General features: G+C 41.3%; 1 protein-coding gene and 1 long non-coding RNA gene across 8 annotated transcripts; one reads left to right on the top strand and one right to left on the bottom strand.

Moving 5' to 3' along the window:
* Positions 1-1,457: 1,457 nt before the first annotated feature.
* On the bottom strand, positions 1,458-14,921 carry LOC139540781 (ELAV-like protein 1-B). 6 transcript variants are annotated; one of them, XM_071344745.1, is made up of 8 exons: positions 14,783-14,921; positions 10,454-10,513; positions 6,391-6,468; positions 6,009-6,207; positions 4,331-4,434; positions 3,491-3,644; positions 3,087-3,312; positions 1,458-2,853 (listed from the first exon to the last, which is right to left on the bottom strand). In XM_071344745.1, the coding sequence occupies exons 2-8, from the start codon at positions 10,487-10,489 to the stop codon at positions 2,526-2,528; spliced, it is 1,125 nt and encodes a 374-aa protein (XP_071200846.1). In that variant the 5' UTR covers positions 10,490-10,513; positions 14,783-14,921; the 3' UTR covers positions 1,458-2,525. The 6 variants fall into 6 exon arrangements, with proteins under 6 accessions (XP_071200846.1, XP_071200844.1, XP_071200847.1 ...); XM_071344743.1 differs by having other exon boundaries at positions 14,506-14,793; XM_071344746.1 differs by lacking the exon at positions 14,783-14,921 and adding an exon at positions 14,506-14,744 and having other exon boundaries at positions 6,033-6,207.
* Positions 14,922-15,061: 140 nt separating this feature from the next.
* LOC139540783 (uncharacterized) lies at positions 15,062-19,616 on the top strand. Of its 2 annotated transcripts, XR_011668271.1 has the most exons (5): positions 15,062-16,951; positions 17,111-17,213; positions 17,303-17,515; positions 17,628-17,805; positions 19,422-19,616. It is a non-coding gene; the product is annotated as an uncharacterized lncRNA (long non-coding RNA). The 2 variants fall into 2 exon arrangements; XR_011668270.1 differs by having other exon boundaries at positions 15,062-17,213.
* The last annotated feature ends 1,770 nt before the right edge of the window (positions 19,617-21,386 follow it).

The following is a 21,386-nucleotide window of genomic DNA, read 5'->3' as shown; positions in this document are numbered from 1 at the left end:
GGAAGGCAATTTAACGGCAGCCCTCAATTCAAGCCCTCTGTTCCTCCAACAACACACACTGAGATGTTGAATACACAAGCCATTTGTAAGTCTAGCAGGCTGGCACTTTGTGACCTACTACGCAAAAGGCATCCTGTGCTATAATCACATACAAGCCTTACTGTAGATAAAGCTGTAAAATGGACTTTGATGCTCCCAGCCTCTATCTGGGTCAAATTGACAAAATCTCCTGGAATCTATTTTTATGCCCATTTTCTTTTAAAACAGACTTGTAATAAGGAATTTAACAATTCCACGCCAGGCAGTTTATTACAGTTGGCAAACAATGTCGAGATGTAGAAAATAAACATTTGCACTTTATCATCTTAAAAATGTAGACTAATTTGGCAGAGGCACTATGCAGCCAATTTTGTTGGATCTGATGGGAATTTGGTCAATAGAATAAGTAAAAATATGGATTATCAATGTTTTAATAGACGTGTGTGAGCCCTTGATATAGGATTGCTTAGTGTCAAAGGTTTTTCCACAACTCAACCGTCTTGGGTTTTCGGCAGGTTCTGGTTCTCACTGTAATTACACCACCTTATGGCCAAACAGCACTGTGTGAACTAATCTTGGGTATTGAGCTTTTCAGATCTACTATAGAAATGAAAGCTAGCTAGACCCTTTGATGTATCAAAATTCATCAGGGTACAGTATGGATTTTTAATCAGCTACATCATATTACTTATTACTCATTGGAGCATTCAACACAGGAGTGTTTTGTTTTGTGGCCATCGATACCGGATAAGGTTTCCATAAAAAATAAAAAACTGCCCAACCCTTATCAGAAGATGCCACCAAAAATAGCTGTGTTTGCTGTGTCATTTAGAGGTTTTGTCCATCTGGTCAGTGCAGTACATCTCAGATCCTTCCAGAAGCTGAACACCCACACAAAGCCTGGGCTGTCTTAGTCTGTCGCAGCCAGTCAAGCCCATGAGGGTTGGTTTCAGGGTAAAATGCAGGCAACTAGAACCAGAATAAAACAAATAGCTTTAACTTCTCACATGGAGAAGTGTTTTATTATTTGAGAATGGGGATGTTATCAGCTGTTACCAAAAAGGTTTCATTCCTCGGCGAAAGACCAAAACATACATTTTTTCTGGACAGAGTCAAATAAAGAAAAAAAATATATATATAAAAAAAATAAAAAGGGGGATTTTTTTGTTGTTGCTGACTGTGTACACACAAATCGCAGAAGTGGCCATAACGCACATCTAACTGGGAAACTGTGAACTCCCCTTCCAGGACCCCATCATTTGGCCTCGTGAGGAAATAATAGCATACAAGAAACCCCATAAACAACCTCCTGCGGTACCTTGATTAGGTTCAAATTAACTGAACCAAGCAGGGTATGCCCAGACAGGTCTTTCCAATTCAAATTAAGAGGTAAATTATGGACACATACTGAAGCCAAGTTGGAATGGTATTTAGTCATGTTTATGTAACTTTCAAATTCAATGAACCAAATTAAAAGCAAAGTGTAACTTTAAAAAAAAACAGGAACAAACAAATATTTCCACTACAAAAATGTTACTGGAAAGACTAAAAAAAGATCACGGGAAACAAGTTGACAATGAAAGGCAGTTTCAATAAAATAAAAACATAGGACTAAGTACAGCTTGCATACTCAATTATATCAGAAAGAAACAAAGCACTGTATCAAAATTACAGTTGACAGAAGAGTATCTTCTAATCAACTGAATCATTTAAACCTTTGAGGTTTCTTTTACATTTCAGATATTAAAAGATGTCACAGGGCATGATGGGGGAAAAAAAGAAATATATACACACTTTTTTTTCCTCCCAGTCGTCCCTCTTTGGTCGCTCATTAAATAGCAATCTTTTCTCAAACCTTTTCGATTTCAAAAAAAATATCAAAATAAAAATAAAATGCACTGCCATCACATGCCCACTTCCACATCGAGAAGGGCAGGCTTGATCTAATACTCTGATGTGTCGATTTAGCAAAGGACGTTTGTTAAAAATGACAGAATATAAGTGTAGAAAGACTTAGCGTAGAAAGGCCTAGCACGTGTAGAAAGGCCTAGCACGGATCAGAACTACTGATCATGATAAAATGGCTACGTAAAATATGGAGAAATTACAAGCAGGTAGGAATCAAACCATTAGACATGGCAGGATTTTGTATTGTCACCGTCAACCATGTATGTGGCACACAGACACACAAAAGCCACAAGAATTGGACAACAACCTTTCTGCAAACTTCAGAACCCCTCCCCGTGCCCAGCAACAACAAAAAACAATGGCGTAGGTTATTTTTATGTCACAGCAAGAAGACACTACTTTTCTACTAGCTAAGAAAGATTTAAGTGATAGTTAGCCTAGAAATTATATTACAAGAACCAAGGAGATATCCCCTTGCAAGAACAAATGTGTAGCCTTTCCAATCTCATTTAGTTCCCCCCCCCCACTCCTCTATTATTGTAAGTATGGAAAACAAGTACCCCTTCACCCTTTTTGGTTTACTTGTGACCCCCCTTGCTGGTTTTGAAGGAAACCTGCAGTATCTTGTCTCCAAGCCGGTAACCGTTGAGGCTGGCGATGGCCATGGCCGCCTCCTCGTAGTTGGTCATGGTGACGAAGCCGAAGCCTTTGCACTTATTGGTGTTGAAGTCGCGGATGACCTTGACGTTGGTGACGGCTCCGAAGGGCCCGAACATCTGCCACAGGATGCCCTCGTCAGCGTCCTGGCCCAGGTTGTAAATGAAGATACACCAGCCGGCCGTGGAGTTCCCTTCAGCGCTGACCGTAGACATGCTGCTCATGTGGTCTACACTCATCGGAGAGAACCTGCCAGGGGAACAGAACAACGGTTCTTCAAATACTACTCCATAGATGCCGGTTTAAAATAACCCACAAACAAGGTGCAGGCCTGATGACAAAGGAAATACAGAATATAAATCACGAACAATTCAGGGGTCTAGGTTGTCTGGGGTTCTAGTCTCAACTCCCCGAGATCACAAAAATACCCTTGCTAACAACCGGGCACTGATATGCATTGTGTAGCGCAGTCGGCCACTCACCTGAATCTCTGGGCCTGGTGGTGTACTGGGCCCCCAAAGCGCCGACCCTGGTTGTGGTTGAGTTGGTTGATGACCTGGGAGTTCTTGGCCTGGTTGGGGTTGGCAGCAAACTTCACTGTGATGGGCTCTGAGGCCCCAGGGGGTTTCTGCCCATTCAGGTCTTTAATGGCATCCTCCGCCTCAGCCCGTTTGTCAAAGCGGATAAAGGCCACACCCCTGGACAGGCCTGAGAAGCAAGGGGAGGAAATGGAGAAGCCATTAATGGAATAGGCTACAGATGCCCAAAAATTGTTTTGCCCTAATAGTTAGGATTTGGAGAGTGGAAAGTCCACTTGAGTGGCATCACTTGTGCTCATTTAATTGAGTCAGCCTGAATGAGAAATATTTGTGCAGTGCCTGCCTACCTGAGGCCTGATCGACCAAGACACGTGAGTTGATGATCTGGCCATAGCGTGTGAACATATCCTCCACGTCTTTCTGGGTCATGGTCTTGGGCAGCCCACTAATGTAAAGATTGGCATCCTTAATACCGTCAGAGCTCGGCCTGGCGAAGGACACCTGATGAGACGACAGGTCAGTTTCCATTGTGCAATTTAAAGGAAAAATATGTATTAAAAAAAAGAATGCTTTGGAATTAATTTGACAATTACAAACATGTTTTTTTTTATCAGATTCAAAATCAAAAACTCCCAAAATGTCTCGTAAACTTTAAAAGCAAAACAAAAGAACAAAATAAATATTAAAATCCACGAAATTCTGTCAGTGGTGAGCAGCTACTAAATTAAGTAAATATAATTTCTAAAAATAGGTCCATTTTGAAAAGTTAAAAGCTATAAAAGGAAAATTAAAATAAATGTAATTGTGAAATGCAGGGCTTTGAGTCGGCACAACGTCACACTCAAGCAAAACTAACTCTGCAATAACCAGTAGTGTTAAATTAAAAACTAAAGTAGTCTGAACAAAATGAATAAGCTTCATTATAAATATGTGCCGAAAATAAAACCATGTCAGGTTACCCACACAGGCAAACTGCTTCAAATCAAACTTTCCAAAACCGATAAATTATAGAACAAAAACATTTAAATATGACATGATTGTTTAAGTAGACATGTTACCCAAATACCTTTATATGCTTTTGCAAATAGACACTTTGCAGGAGGGCTCCCCCTCAACTGCCCAGGGACTACTTGAGAAACATATCACATCCATCAGTTGAAACATGAAAACACCTGATTGCACGTTACCTTGATAGTTTTAGACTGTAGTCTCAGCCCATTGAGGGTATTGATAGCCCTTTCTGCATCACTAGCGTTAACATAGTTAACAAATCCGTACCCTAAACTGTGGCCTGGAGAAAAAAAAGGGGGGAAAAACAACAAAATAAAATAACAAAAGTTTGTCCATATTTACAGATTGGATACCAGTCTCCCACAGGAGATATCAGCACAATGCATGCATTTTGGCAAAAACATTTGCAAAGGAAAACATTTTCTGCGAAATATGGCCCAAGAAAAAAAGACCCACATTGAAATAGTGTAAATGAAAAAACATTTTTCAAATAGAAGGGAGAACAGCCTTATATAATAACAATAGATTCAAACGTTAGTATTCTATCAAAATTATTTAGGGGTCACGTTAATGCAGGATTCTGAAAAAGGTCAAACAGAAAAAATATCTTGCTGCATTTAGTAAACGCAGATCAAAAATGGTAAATTCTGCTCGGCTTCAGTCAGGGAACGCGCAAAATCATTACAAATGTAAAAGGACTAATTTGGTGCGTCAGTTGCACTTCGCTCAGATTCAAAAGGCACTCGCACATCTGAGACATCTTTGTTGCAAGTGCATTGTAAATTGAATAAGAAAAATGAAGAAACCCGCAGACTGCTCTTGCTAGTATCACTGCTCTTTATTAAGCTTTATGTAACGGCCTCAAGGCCTTCGTCAGAGCTTTTGGGGCCTTGAGGCCGATACGCAAAGCTTAATTTCTCACCTCCACTCAGATAAAGTATCTTTGCTCATCATTGGATCACCAGACTCACTGATGTGTAGCGTACTTTTCTCCAGTACTTTCCTCCGGTGTAGTTTTTCTTCAGTAGTAGGTTCAAATGCAAGACTAACTTCAAGTAAAACACTTGACTTACAATATATAATGCAGGTGAAATGTTTTTTAAATTATTTATTTTAATTTTAAATGGTCTACGCTGTGAAAATGCAGATTTACAAAAAGCTAATGCGACCCTTGATATCGAACACTTAATTTCAAAAAAACTTGAACGCCCTCTTTCCAATAAATATTCACACGTTACAATTTTCAATTTGAAACTAAATAGAAACCCATTATAACTAGTCACCAAAGAAAAGGTATTTAATGCTTGGTTTTACAATATGGAGTTATCACCAAATCTAATAACATAGAGCAGCCATAATGCCCAATGAAACAAGAAAACAACAGCAAAGACCATAAACAAAACTCCCCAAAGACCACCATTAAAAGAGATAGTCAAGTAACGAAAGTTTAAAGAACAGATGTAACAAGGTGTAAATATAGCACAGAAAAACAGGAGTTGAAAAAAAAAAAAAAATACTATCCCTGATCCCAACACCAAATCAGGTAGTCTGCAATTTAAAAAAAACTTAGTATCAAAATACATTTAGTAAAATAATTTTAGGAAACACAGGAGTGGCATACAAAGTAAAATACAATTACAGTAACCAACAAATAATGCATTGAATATACAGACTAGTAATCAAGAAAGAAAATATTGGTAAAGTCAAACAAAAATATTTGATGTCACATTCAACATCAGACTTTTGTAGTGGACTACATGTGCACAGACACAGAAGGCCAGGGCCATTGTACCACCTTCTGGAGAGTGATTAAAGTAAATGAACTGAGGTCAAAAGAAAAGGGTTTGGACTCACTCTGGTTTTTGTGATAGGGATTACCTGCCACTTTATCGCGGATGAGTTTGGCAGACTCCACCTCGCCGATGCTGCTGAAGAGACTCCGCAACTCGTCCTGGCTCATGTTTTGGGGCAGGTAATTGACGATAAGGTTGGTTTTGGCATCTTTAGGCTCATCTGCCATGTGTTCGTCGTAATCGTTATCATAAACTACTTGCTATAATTTCACGAGAATGGGATGAGAATAAGTGAGCCATTCTGAAGACAACTTCATCAAGGGTGATAAACAGTAAACTAGTTCCGATCATAGAGAATTGTGCCCATGTTCCAAAAGAATAAGACATGCAAAACAGAATGCTTTCTCAAAATACAGCCAAAGTTGAATCATCTGGGGACTTACCTTTATGTTAATTGAACCCTTACTTCCATGCCGTTGTGACTCTCTGTTGTCACCCTGACAACTCTGTACCTCACACACCTGCAAGAGAAACACTGGTTAATTTACAATCCTTTGACGCAGACAACTGAGCACTTGACACCATTCCACTCCTTTTCCTAGTTCATTTCACAACAGTCATAATACAATGCAGGCCAAAACTTCTGCGCAACAGCACAATGCATCCCAGTGGGCATACAACATGATAAAGACGTATTTTACTGGTTGAAATCTGGTCGGGACGTCTTATAACCAGATCACAACCAGATTAGTGTTTTTCAAGAAATCTTAATTTAGTTGATATTTGGTTCAAATCTGACCAGTTATCCACACTGAACAAACATATTAAAACCAACAATTTAAAAGATTTTACTGCGTTAGAGTTCATAAGGAAATCAGTCAAATAAATAAATTAGGCCCTAATCTATGGATTTCACATGACTGCCTCATGCAGCATGACATATTTTACATGGTTGATCAGGCTGTTGATTGTGGCTTGTGGAATGTTGTCCCACTACCCTTCAATGGCTGTATGAGGTTGCTGGAACACGCTGTTGTACACGTCGATCCAAAGCATCCCAAACATGCTCAATGGGTAAATGTCTGGTGAGTATGCAGGTCATGGGGGGGGGGACAGTGTCAGCTTCCGGGAATTATGTGCAGATCCTTGCGACATGGGGCTGTGGCATTATGCAAACGGCGGCGGATGAATGGCAAGAAAATGGGCCTCAGGATCTCGTCACGCTATCTGTGCATTCAAATTGCTGTCGATAAAACGCAATCGTGTTCGTTTTCAGTAGCTTATGCCTGCCCATACCATAACCCCACCATCGAGCAAACCGCTCACCCACACGATTCCATACATGTTGTCTGCAATCTGCCCGGTACAGTTGAAACCATCCATAAAGAGCATACTGTTCCAGCTTGCCAGTGGCCATCGAAGGTGAGCATTAACCACTGAAATCAGTTACCACTGCAAACTGCAGTCAGGTCAAGATCCTGGTGAGGACGACGAGCACGCAGATGAGCTTCCCGGAGACGTTTTCTGACAGTTTGTGCAGAAATTCTTTGGTTGTGCAAACGCCCAGTTTCATCAGCTATTCGGGTGGCTGGTCCGAGACAATTTTGTTCAGTATATATGAGCAAGATGCTCTTTTGTGAAGACATTTATTTTTAATTTAACCTTTATTTAAAGTGTGTTAGATTCTGGGTTAAACTTGGAACATTGTTATACTAGAGACATGATACATGTGGTATCATTCCCAGAGACTATGTATATTATTACAGGAGATAGCTCGTAGGAGAGGGAGGACAGCTAACCGTGCACAATATAGGGACTATTATGAAGTTAAATTGAACATTACATAAACCCCGATCATGGTGAAAGTAGAAGAGATAGTGGTGGCATTTCAGACAGCATGGTAAACTTTTAAGAAACCTGTGGCGCAGAGTTTTGTTAGGTTGGATATTCTTCCAACTCATTAATCTTCCCCAATTTCTAACAGCCGGCGAACACTTGACAGATTACATATAGTAGTTATTCTCACGGCAGTCGCTGTAGGGACAGTAATTGAAGGAGGCTATAATCATGGGCCATGTTAGTAGTAGCAGGGGTTACTTTAGTAGCATTGTAGGGTTATCAGTTTATGAGGACTCATGTCACATGGCTGGGTAGCTGGTAAGTGGGAGGCCGATGGGAAACGGGGGCTGTTATTCAAATGTCACAAACTAGTGATCTTGCCATAAGGGGGGAGGCGATGTTGTCAGGAAATGACCCATGCGTCGCAGTGTGTATATCCTCAGGTGAAAGCAGCATGAGGAGCAGGAGATAACCACGGGCAGGGGCTGAATTCCGGAGAGTGAGTGTACATCAAGATACACCAGGCGGGGTGTTGGGACAGTGTTGGTCTGGTCCACACACAGTACTCCTTACAGCACCTGCAGCGGTAAAGATAGTCATGTCTCTCCTCGGTGGGTGCACAGTACTCACGGGAAGTGAGGTCCAGCTGCATAATGGGTGAGCTTGAAGACACCATGACAGAGGAAGCGGAGCGAGAGAGACTAGATTCCACTGTAGACATGCAGATGGGTTGGGTCTGGGAGCTACTTTAACATCATAGTTGGGTTAGCTGCTTTTTTGGTTAATGCATCATATGAAAGGATAGATGTTGGGGGTAATTGTACTCTCAACAACATTTTGAAGCATATACAGTGCTGAGTTACCTCAAGAGGATGTAGCGTAGATTAGGGATACGCACTTGCCTATCAGGTGACGTGCCTATCAGGTGGCAATGGAGGAGATGGGGAACAAAGGGAAAAAAACATGGCTTGCAAACACCTCTCGGAACCTGGGGCCGTAAAGGCGAAGACTGGGTGAAAGCATGAGGAGGCTTTTTAGGGCTTTCATTTTTGTGGAATCCAGCAGAAAAGTATTCTGGAGGCATAGAGTCAGGTGAAGAGAGAGTTGGAATTGTCATGTCTCAGACTTTGGGTTTCATGCATATATAATTACGCATAGCTTACCACATTGTTAATAGTGTTATGTTTTGTGTTTCTCGTTGCTTTGCGAGTTTTGTGCCATCACTCTTAGGAACCAGAGGGAGAAAGTGGAGAAACTAAAAGCAGCTCCAGCTGAAGCGGAGGAAGCCAACAACTTCAGCTGGAAAGGCATTCTGTTGTGTGATGAAGAGTGTGCATATAGACCAGCGGTCATAAGCATAACTGGGAATGTTAATCATGTTTTATTATTATTATTATTATTATTGTTTGTCCATTTAAGTAATTTCCAAGTGTATGTAATGTTGAACAGTACGGAGTTAAATGTTCCAAACGGGGGACTGTTAGATTCTGGGTTAAACTTGGAACATTGTTATACTAGAGACATGATACATCAGAAGTAATACTATAGTATCTGAGGAGTGATAGAGACTGGTTTTTACATCAGAAGTTAATGGTTATCTGTAGGAGCCAGATGGATTTGGAATGTGCTGGGTAGAGGGGAGGCAGTCACAGGATTGCTATAGGTGATACGGGTGGAGAGCTTTGGATTAGGCATCAAGGGGGTTGAGGTCAGGCCAATTTAAGGGAGAAAGAAGGGTTAACACACCATCACTTCGTCTTCCTGTCAAACCATACAAGATGTAAGGGTTGGAGAGAAGGAGTGCATCTTAAATTGGACTGATATATATATATATCACATACATACGATTACTGGCCCAACGCTGTAACCACTAGGCTACCTGCCGCCCCTCTAAGCTATAACTGCCAAACTTTTAGCCAGCTGAGTCCACAAAGTTTCTTCAGGAATGTCCGTTTCAAATCTCAGACTGATAAAGTTGTAATGTGCCAATTCTCTTCACTGCAGATCTGACCCATCACACCACTCTTCAAGAGGGCCACCACGCTCCAGTTCACCTTCTGTGCTCAGAGGTCCTTGATGAGAATCTACCCCATCACGCCACTCTTAATCATTAATAAAATAAAACAATGGGAGCTTATATACTCTGTCCCAGTATTTCTATGCGTGTAATGCCTGTGGGTGAATTATTAAACAATTACTGTATGCAGATGTGCAATTGTTAAACATTTTTAGATTTGTTTTTGCCATTGCGTGATCTATTTTAAATGTAAGAATATATGTTTCAGATTCCAACTTTAATTGGTGACTAGGAAAATAAATAGAAATATAATGAACAACGTTTTCAATATCCAACTTTATCCTCCAAAATACTTTTTACAGTAGGTAATAAGCTGTAGTCAGGTGGTCATTACCAGTTTATGAAGAGGTCTTAACTATGACCAGTAGGCTACATAGTGACCAGAATTCTGACCATTTGGTCAGAATAAATGTCACAATTATGACCAACTGGTTGTTTGGTTGGCCAGAAAAATGCATCATATTCTGGTCAGTAAAAAGACTTGAAAAAAATGTCCCTTTTCAACCAGAATAAGACGTCTTTTCAACCTGGTTTTGCCCACTGGGATAGTTACAAAATAACTTTCAAAAACATTTGACAGAGCCACTCACTTTGAGGTATCTGATGTGTCCCCTTCTGACTGCCATGAAGATGATTCACAAATGCAGATGCTGAAATAAAAAGTAACAGTTTGCTACAAATGAACATAAACAAGTCAGGCGGAGGGGGTCCTAGCTGAACCAGTATCTTGGCAAAGGAGAGGATGAATATGACGAGATCTACTTTCTGCCCCGAAAGCGACCATTCAAGCACCGATGTATAAATGTCTCATTGTTCTATCTATTGAAATATCTGTGAAGAATCCACTTGGCGTTTCCACTCACTACCAAATATGGTAGAGAGGAAGCCGACTAGTCGGTAGCGGGAGAAGATGGAATTTTGGCCGACATTCACCAAATTCTCTCATCGATGAAACATTTACAGTTGAAGTCAGAAGTTTACATACACCTTAGCCAAATACATTTAAACTCAGTTTTTCACAATTCCTGACATTTAATCCTAGCAAAAATTCCGTCTTAGGTCAGCTAGGATCACCACTTTATTTTAACAATGTGAAATGTCAGAATAATAGTAGAATGATTTACTTTAGCATTTATTTATTTCATCACATTCCCAGTGGGTCAGAAGTTACATACACTCAATTAGTATTTGGTAGCATTGCCTTTAAATTGTTTAACTTGGGTCAAACGTTTCTGGTAGCCTTCCCACAATAAGTTGGGTGAATTTTGGCACATCCCTCCTGACAGAGCTGGTGTAACGGAGTCAGGTTTGTAGGCCTCCTTGTTCGCACACGCTTATTCAGTTCTGCCCACAAATTTTCTATGGGATTGAGGTCAGGGCTTTGTGATGGCCACTCCGATACCTTGACTTTGTAGTCCTTAAGCCATTTTGCCACAACTTTGGAAGTATGCTTGGGGTCATTGTCCATTGGAAAGATCAATTTGCGACCAAGCTTTAATTAACTTCCTGACTGATGTCTCCTCCGCTCTCTCCACTGGCTTCCAGTTGAAGCTCGCATCCGCTACAAGACCATGGTGCTTGCCTACGGAGCTGTGAGGGGAACGGCACCTCCGTACCTTCAGGCTCTGATCAGGCCCTACACCCAAACAAGGGCACTGCGTTCATCCACCTCTGGCCTGCTCGCCTCCCTACCTCTGAGGAAGTACAGTTCCCGCTCAGCCCAGTCAAAACTGTTCGCTGCTCTGGCACCCCAATGGTGGAACAAACTCCATCACGACGCCAGGTCAGCGGAGTCAATCACCACCTTCCGGAGACACCTGAAACCCCACCTCTTTAAGGAATACCTAGGATAGGATAAAGTAATCCTTCTAACCCCCCCCCACCCTTAAAAGAGTTGGATGCACTATTGTAAAGTGCTTGTTCCACTGGATATCATAAGGTGAATGCACCAATTTGTAAGTCGCTCTGGATAAGAGCATCTGCTAAATGACTTAAATGTAAATGTCTTGAGATGTTGCTTCAATATATTTCCATAATTTTAAATCCTCATGATGCCATCTATTTTGTGAAGTGCACCAGTCCCTCCTGCAGCAAAGCACCCCCTGAGCGGTATGATGGATGCATGGTCCCATGGTGTTTATACTTGCGTACTATTGTTTGTACAGATGAACGTGGTACCTTCCGACGTTTGGAAATTGCGCCTAAAGATGAACCAGACTTGTGGAGGCCTTAATTTTTTTTCTTCTTCTGAGGTCTTGGCTGATTTCTTTTGATTTTCCCATTATGTCAAGCAAAGAGGCACTGAGTTTGAAGGTAGGCCTTGAAATGCATCCACAGGTACACCTTCAATTGACTCAAATTATGTCAATTAGCATATCTGAAGCCATGATATCATTTTCTGGAATTTTCCAAGCTGTTTAGAGGCACAGTCAACTTAGTGTATGTAAACTTCGGACCCACTGGAATTGTGATACAGTGAATTATAAGTGAAGTAATCTGTCTAAACAATTGTTGGAAAAAATACTAGTCGTACACGAAGTACTTGTCCTAACCGACTTGCCAAAACTATAATTTGTTAACAAGAAATTTGTGGAGTGGTTAAAAAACGAGTTTTAATGACTCCAACCTAAGTGTATGTAAAAAGCCGACTTCAACTGTATCTTAATACAGTTTTATGTTCCCAAAACTATAATCTGTTATTTACAGTGGACTAAGTTTTTTTTTAAATTGCGTTGTTTAGGACGGCAAAGGCGAAATGAGTTATTGCAAATGCACACTTCAGAGTAGGCATTCCTTAACATAAATATGCAATGCATGACTGTGCCAGAGTGCAGAAAAACTGATGGATCTACAAATGTGCAACACCAGCTGAATATGACCAGTGTCAGTAAAAAAATATATATTAAATTGTTGCCAGCAGCAGTTAGTCACCAACGATCTGGATAACCTGAAAACAGCCTAACCAGCTCTACTAGAGCAAGTAAAATGGTATGAGTTAAGTGTTCTCTCATTTTATGTCTGGAAATAGCTAGCAAGCTAGCCAATGTAAGCTTGGATACTTGACTGCCATTGTGAGGTCAGAACGATCAGATCAACACTGCTCCTCAGCCAGAGCCTCCAGTGTGCACTCTGACCGCTCCGTGAGCTTAACGCTCTGAATTTATGAACAATCTGGCAAACTCTGAATAGAGTGTTGCCAGATTGTCCATTCGTAAATTCAGAGCGTTTCACTCTCGGAGCGTTCAGAGCGCACACTGGAGGCTCTGGCTGAAGAGTATGGTTGATTCGAGCATTCTGACCTCACAACGGCAGTCAAGTACCCAAGCTAATGTTGGCTAGCTTGCTAGCTACTTCCAGACACAAATGAGAGAACACTTCACTGACCATTTTACTCACCCTATTAGAGCTGGTTAAACTGTGGACGTTTACTGACACCGACATATTCAACAGGTGTTGAGCGTTTGTTAATTCGTCAGTTATTCTGCGCTCTGGCACACTCAGATGAGTGCTCTACAATCGGAGTAGATATCCAGAGTGACTTTATGAACACACCCCAGATTGGATTTACAACGAAAAAAACGGGCTCATTTGTTCCCATTAGAAACGACAGGCTGTGGTCTATCTTGGTTAAATTACAAAAATCTGTGATTCAAGCTACCCTTCACCAGCTCTACAAGCCTTATGTCAAAATATTTCCGTTACTCACCAAATATGCCTGCAACTATTGTAATTTACTGCCGTTACTCCCGGTATGTACTTCCCCAAAAAATCTGTTATTCATTTTTATTTTTTTGTATGTATTGTTTTTGACTGGAAGAGGTAAAAAAAAAAAACTACATTTTTATGTAGACTTTTTTTTGAAGTACATACCGGGCGTAACGGCAGTAAATGACGATCGTTGCAGGCAGGGCAGGCATATTTGGGAGCCAATGAGCTCGATCAAAGATGGGTTTATTGCTATATTTGGCGCGATATATGCTCAAATTGCATGTGGTAACGTCGTTAATTTTACTAACTAGCTAACGTTAGCCAGTACTGGCAGCACACTTCGTGGGCATGACAGCTTTGGACCACGCGACGACGAAATGGACTCGCCAGCCAGATAACGTTAAGACGTAACGTTAACGTTAGCTGACTATCTTTGGCAATACGCAGTAGCTAACTAACACCAATGATGGTCGATAAATAAATTGTTCACTCAGGCAGTTTACCATTGAAAAGTGTGTCTACGTAATGACCAGGGGTGGCTCTCACAGACACCAACCATGCGGGAACTGCCTAGTCTACTTAAGTCATTGACTTCAAAAAAATATTCGTTTCCCTATTATTCACCTCTGGCTAACACTATTAACCAACTATCAATGCAAGTTTGGCATATGTTTATAACCTATGTGTCTTGCATTGGTAAACACCGCAGACAATACGAGACGGTAGGAAGTAAATAGATAGTTTGCTATTTAGTTAACGTTAGTAAATAAAGGCATAGTAGCATTCGCTAGCCACTACTAGGCCGGTTTGTCTGGACCGCATTGCACATACATAGTTAGTGAACGTTACCTACTTAACTTACTAGCTAGTTACATTGTGCACGGATGAGAAAGATAGCTAGGTCACTAAATACATTGTCATTGGATTAACGTACCTGCTTTACCGCTACTCCTGTGATTAATAATAGGCCGAAAAACTGACCTGTACGCGGAAACCAATTTAGAAACAAATCGGCGGCGACCAAGCTAGCCAGCTATTTTTTTTCTCTTCCGTCCAACAAAAATTAAACACCGGTGGCGCTAACACGCGCAGTCGTGTGGTTGCAACCCAGTCTCTCATTAACTATGTACAAATAAGCACAATGTTTTTTATGTACTAATTAATAGAACACACTCATGACGCATCTCGCTCACAACTATAACACCAAATACCTCTGATGCCACGCCCCTTCTGCATTCCTTTAAACTTGATGCGAGTTTGTGCTATTAGTACAAATAAACATAACTACTTATTTGGATGTAGCTAGCTATTTTACTGTTAGAAAGCAAGGTTCGTCATCGGACAAGAATTGAGCAGTAATATAGCATTTTCTGTATTTCGACCCGTATAACTCTAAACTCTTATTTTATTTCAACCAGTTACGCGTATTGGTTCACCTTGTAGACAAGTGATATTTATTCACTCTGGCCCAACCGTATCTTGTATGCTAACGTTAACTTTCTGGTTCAAAGTGAACATTGGGGCTTTTTAGCTAGCTACTCGCTGTTATTAATTATGTAAAAAGACAATCAATAATATCAATTGTTCAAGCACATGGAAATATTGTTTTTGTGAATTATTGCGTTATTTATTTCATGACTTAAAAGTGGTGGGTTATGAGTGACGGACTGTGAAACTCAATCTCCCATGATTCCGTAGTACCGGAACTGACCGTTTCATCATTTGTACCGGAACTGATAGTGTTGTGTTCGTTCTTATTACACCTCAGTGGTTGTGTTGAATACTTCACCCAACTTAAAATAAGAAATTACTCTGCATATAATACATACCATATAATAAACAGAATTAACTATTTTAATTAGATCTTTGATGGTGTACTGTAGCTAGTTTATTTATGGCCTGTATGTGTCCCATATAACTGATTCCATAGTTACACTGGTGTCTGCACATTTAAAACTGTAAACTAAGTCTCTTTTTGCTGCCTGTATATCAATTGTGCAAATGTGAATATACAAATATAGTTCATAAATAATAATACCAGGATTGCTCACACCTAAAATTTGAGTGAATTAAAGCAGATCAATAACAAAAACATTTTGGTGTTAACTGTGGAGGCTTTGCGTTTTGCTTTTGCACAATATAATGCAATCACACAATAAGAAAATGCACCTATCCCCACAATAATGAAACCTTTTCCTTGTTGACTTATTGAACCAATAAGGGTTAAAACAAACATGTAAAATGTGGTTGGGAAACCCTGCCCTAAAGGAACCCCAAGGGAGATGCCAAGAGCGAGATCTCCCTTGGGGTATTTCTTAACAGACTTATCAAGGCTAGGATCGTTACACTAGTCCCTCAGTTCAGAAAACACAACCTGTGCTTCTCTATAATAAATTCTTCAAGCTTTAACAGGACATGCTTTTGACCCTCATGCACTATCCTACTCTGCGCATCAGATTAGCAAATGGTAGGAGGGGCTATTGACATGAGGTAGGCGTAAAGCCAGGTCGCTTGACCTTGAGGAAATCACACTACACACAACAACCCCAAAAGAGTAAGGGCCGCATCAAGGCTAACGTCGTTCAACTTGTCAGGCAGCAGTTAGGACATTTCTAACTACTAAATGCTGTTGCAAAATAAAAAAAAATTTTTTGCTGGCTCACTGGCTTTTATTTCAATGTGGTATTTAATACAAAGTAGTGATATAAAACGTTCAAATGCTCAGACCGATTGACTGTAACCTAAGCCTCTGTCTTGCAGGCATGAACTCTTAGGTATGTATTAAAAATAGATTAAAAATATTATATTACTCCCAAAATAAGAGGAACCACAGCTAATGTACATTAAAACCACATTGTGATGCACTTGTAATTGAATGACATATGTATCTAATATAATGACCTACAGTTCATATCATAATTTGATGACATATATCTGTCATAGTGGATTCCTATCTCTTCACCCATAAAACACCGTTATACTAATGCCTTTAAGTTACATTATATAAATAACACAATTTTTATTTAATAGTTTTCAGTATCAGTACCCATCCTCCTGCAGTACCCATGCTCTTGCACCTATCCCCACAAGATACAGGTACAGTATGCTAGAATGCCAAACATATGCCATGCCAAACTTTTTAAAAGTTCATACAGCCAAGCTATTCTTTTCATCAATTCTGTCATTACATTTTGGGCAGAGAGGCAGACCCTGTGTGCACAAACGTGAGGGGATAAGAGAGAGACAATGGTCGACAGCATGCTCTCTGCTGAAGGTACTTTATTGGGCCAGTGTCAGTTTGAAGGGTTTTATTGCCCCTTGTCCCCAACCAACATTAATTCATCAGGATGATGAGGGGTCCCTTACCTTCCAGGAGCAAGGTGTGTGTTTATTTTTTAAGTGTTTCAAATGAAATCTGATAGCACCTTCGATACCCACTTTTTAGTCATGCTGCACAATTTTCAAATCATCAGTATCTACAGTCCAAATATAATTAACAATTTATTTGTGATTCTTTTGTGTTACATTTTGGTTTCTAGTTTGTCTTTTGCCCATAGCTATGCCACAGCAGTGTGTTTTCCCCCGCTTCCCAGCGCCCTGACAGTGACGAGTTGCAAGCAGTCATCCTGACTGGAATAAATGGTAGTATGTGGTTTTTAAGGACTTTACTTCTATTCACATGTTTTTAAAGAATGTAATTAATTACTTCCTAATAATTACTCCTGACTCAGGGCGCTACAAACTGTCCCTTCCTGATATGAACTGCTCCGGGTGTCTGAGACATTGGAGAGTGGGGCTGGACGAACTTGTAAAGAGTGGCTACTTGCCAGCCACCGTGACTCACCAGACCATCTTCACAGTGGACCTCTTCAAGTCCTTTGAAGGTGTTGGTCCCACATGCCTTTGTGGGAATGCTTGACGGAAGAACAAAGCACTTTGGCAGGGTAAGTGTGTGTATATACTAATCAAATTATACTTTTAATTAATTTGTGGTTAATATTTGTTCCTAATATAAAAATTGGCCCTTATACCTCTGTATGTTGTGCATGCGATTAGAGTGGAAAGATATGTGGCGGCACATTCCAGAAGGCATTCCTCGAGTGGACGTAGGGCGTTTGGAAATAACCAAGCTTTGTGGAAGCGACCTCCTCCATTGTCCTGCCTGCTCACAGGAGATGGATGCTATATCAGTGGATGGGAATTGTAAGCAATACCGCTTCCAGAACACCTCAGGGTTTGTACTACCTACTTATGTGTTGATGTTTTGTTCAGGGTATAATTATGCCTTCTTAAAGTGCATGCTGGTCGTCTTTTTGGTATGAAGTACACTGCTCAAAAAAATAAAGGGAACACTTAAACAACACAATGTACCTCCAAGTCAATCACACTTCTGTGAAATCAAACTGTCCACTTAGGAAGCAACACTGATTGACAATAAATTTCACATGCTGTTGTGCAAATGGAATAGACAAAAGGTGGAAATTATAGGCAATTAGCAAGACACCCCCAATAAAGGAATGGTTCTGCAGGTGGTGACCACAGACCACTTCTCAGTTCCTATGCTTCATGGCTGATGTTTTGGTCACTTTTGAATGCTGGCGGTGCTTTCACTCTAGTGGTAGCATGAGACGGAGTCTACAACCCACACAAGTGGCTCAGGTAGTGCAGCTCATCCAGGATGGTACATCAATGCGAGCTGTGGCAAGAAGGTTTGCTGTGTCTGTCAGCGTAGTGTCCAGAGCATGGAGGCGCTACCAGGAGACAGGCCAGTACATCAGGAGACGTGGAGGAGGCCGTAGAAGGGCAACAACCCAGCAGCAGGACCGCTACCTCCGCCTTTGTGCAAGGTGGAGCACTGCCAGAGCCCTGCAAAATGACCTCCAGTAGGCCACAAATGTGCATTTCTGCACTACACTGTGATTTCTTATGTTGTAGATGCCAGTCAAAGGAGTGTGTGGCACATCAGAGTGGACAGCGGCCAAAGAGACGTCAGGAAAATCATCTGCCAAAGTAGATGAGGAGGGCCTTGAGATAGTAGTTTGCCGACACAGCGTTTTCCTCAAGGCCCCCAACATGTACAGAGGCGAGGTATATGCCTACTTAGTGTACTTGCAGAAGGAGTTGTGTTCTGTTGGCACGGTGGGCTTCTTCTGCTGCAATGTTACATGCAAATACTGGCCATATTTGCAGAACATTGTGCAGGCATGCCCAGACAATGCACTCTCTCCTCTGCTTTATGCATGCGAAGGCGCATGAATGGTCTTATGAGGTAATTGTTTTCTTTCAGGACTGTTTTTGTGTTATGCAGAAAGGATATTGTAATGCCTTTTTAAATAGAATGAATACATTATTTAAAACATTTATTTGTTCATTAAGGCATTATAGCTCAAATGGGGAGGCCGCAATTAGTCTCTGGCAACACAACCAGAGAGGAAGTCGAGCAGGACATCAACGACGCTGTGCTTCATGAGTGGGTTGCTGAGGTGCAGCAGTGGATGTTTCTCTCTCTCAATTTCAAAATTTGTCACATCTGCTCCTGCAACGCCCTCTACTGCTCATCCTGTGTCTCCTTGACCTGCCGCCACTCCCCCAGTACTCTCTCCCTCTCCCCCTCTCTCTCTCTCTCTCTCTCTCTCTGTGTGTGTGTGATTGTGTGGGCGGAGACAGGTGTGCTGCAGTCAGAGCAGATCCCCACCAGCTGCCACCTGTTCCATAATCAAGACCTCTACAAATACTCAGCCCTGCTACTTCCACGCTGCCAGATCGTAATCTCTGCTCAGTCAGTCTACGGTTCTAGCCGTTTGTTACTATTCAGATCCTTGCCTGACACTGTTTTCTTCTCTGCTACAGTTCTGCTCGCTCTTACTCTGGTCCCTGTCTCCAGTCCCACGTCTCGTTATTCTGTCCTGGATACCCCACTCTACTACTCCTTTGGATTCCCCTCCGGACCTGCTTACCCTGTCTCAACCCCTCTCGCTCCAGCCTCAGCCTCCGCACCTGGTTTCCAGCAACCCGCCCGAGCTTCCCCTGACCTGCACTCCATCTTCCCCCTGTGTTTTAATAAATACATTGGTTACTTCATCCCAGTCTCCTCGTCTGAGTCTGCTCTTGGGTTCCACTCCGCGTAACATAATTACATTGATGTCAGTGAAGTCATGTTTGTTATGTAATGTAAAACATTTCAGTAAACTGAGAAATTACATGACCATAAACAACAGAGTCTGCATGTCTTGTAAAATGTTATAACTTATATGACAACAAATTCTTTCGAAATTTGTTGAATGCTTTGTACTCTGTTTGTGTCTCTATAGTAGCTCTATAACTTATAGTCATGTAATATATCTGATTATAAACTGGTTGGTTCGAGCACTGCATGTTGATTGGCTGACGGCCGTATACCACGGGTATGACAAAACGTTGGTAACCAGTTTATAATAGCAATAAAGCACCTTGGGGGTTTGTGGTATATGGCCAATATACCACGGCTAAAGGGTGTATCCAGGCACTCCGTGTTGGGTCGTACTTTAGAACAGCCCTTAGACGTGGTATATTGGCCATATACCTCACCCACTCGATCTTTATTGGTTAAAGCTACAGTCCGTCTAATCACCCCTTATTATTCAGACGGTAACAAGAGGAGACATCAGATTCTGAGAAATTGTTGAGGACAAGAAGGCCTTGACAGCTGCCATTGTTCAACTTCACGAGCAGCAGGCAGAGTTTAGGCTCCCCACAGTGGATGAGCTGCTCAATACTGACAACTTTGTGTGGTCATGGGAGAGACTTGGCAACAGTAAGTGTATGATTGCAGAAGGTTTCTATCTACCTTTCAGCGTAGGCTGCAATCATTGCTGTTGTACTGTTATATACCTCTGAGTTTACATCTCAAAGGCAACAGCAATCTTGCCATCAAATGTTGGTGAACAGACTGCAGGAGGAAGAGAGGATCCTGTTGCAGGAGATGAAGAGCCACTGGGGAAGCCTACAAAGAGCCACAGGAACTCTGGAGGCACTGTCCCTACAGCTGCAAGGTCAGAGTAAGTTGAGGTTTATACTATTTTTGGACCATTTTTTTTTTCTTGCTATACAAATATCCTCCACACTATTTTGTGTATTGGAATTGTAAATAATTTACGGCTTTACATGTGACTGTTAGGCAATGCAGTGGAGTTGTCAGAGGGATGGAGGAATGGCCGTATCTGCCTCCTGAAGAGAAGATTGAGTAAACTGCCACAAGACCAAGTCAACACCAGGAACACTTACCACAAGCTAATTCTGGGAGAAGGGACTATTATTGATGACTCTGATGAAGATGAAAGCTCAGATGAAGAGAGTTCTATTGCTGAGAGCTCAGATGATGACTTATCTTTCTGAAATCCTAAACCACCCCTGCATCTCTCTCTCTCCCACAGGAGAGGGAGAAGGCCGCCACCACCTCCCTCAGGATCAGCCTGGTCTCCCGACGTTGACCCCTGACATAGTACGAATAAATTATTTCCATGTAATAAAAAATTCGAACCAAATCAAATTGTATTTGTCACATGCGCCGAATACAACATGTGTAGTAGACCTTACAGTGAAATGCTTACTTACAAGCCCTTAACCAACAATGCTTTTAAGAAGTTGAGAAAAAAAGAGTGCTAAGTAATAATAGATAAGTAGAAAATAAAAGTAACAAATAATTAAACAGCAGCAGTAAAATAACAAGCGAGGCTATATACATGGGTACCGATACAGAGTCAATGTGCGGGGGCACCGGTTAGTTGAGGTAATTGAGGTAATATGTACATGTAGGTAGCGTTAAAGTGATTATGC

The sequence above is a fragment of the Salvelinus alpinus genome, chromosome 16 (genome assembly GCF_045679555.1).
Source record: "Salvelinus alpinus chromosome 16, SLU_Salpinus.1, whole genome shotgun sequence".
Classification (NCBI taxonomy): Eukaryota; Metazoa; Chordata; class Actinopteri; order Salmoniformes; family Salmonidae; genus Salvelinus; species Salvelinus alpinus.
Note: the sequence above shows the minus strand (reverse complement) of the source record. Positions and strands in the feature narration are given on the sequence as shown.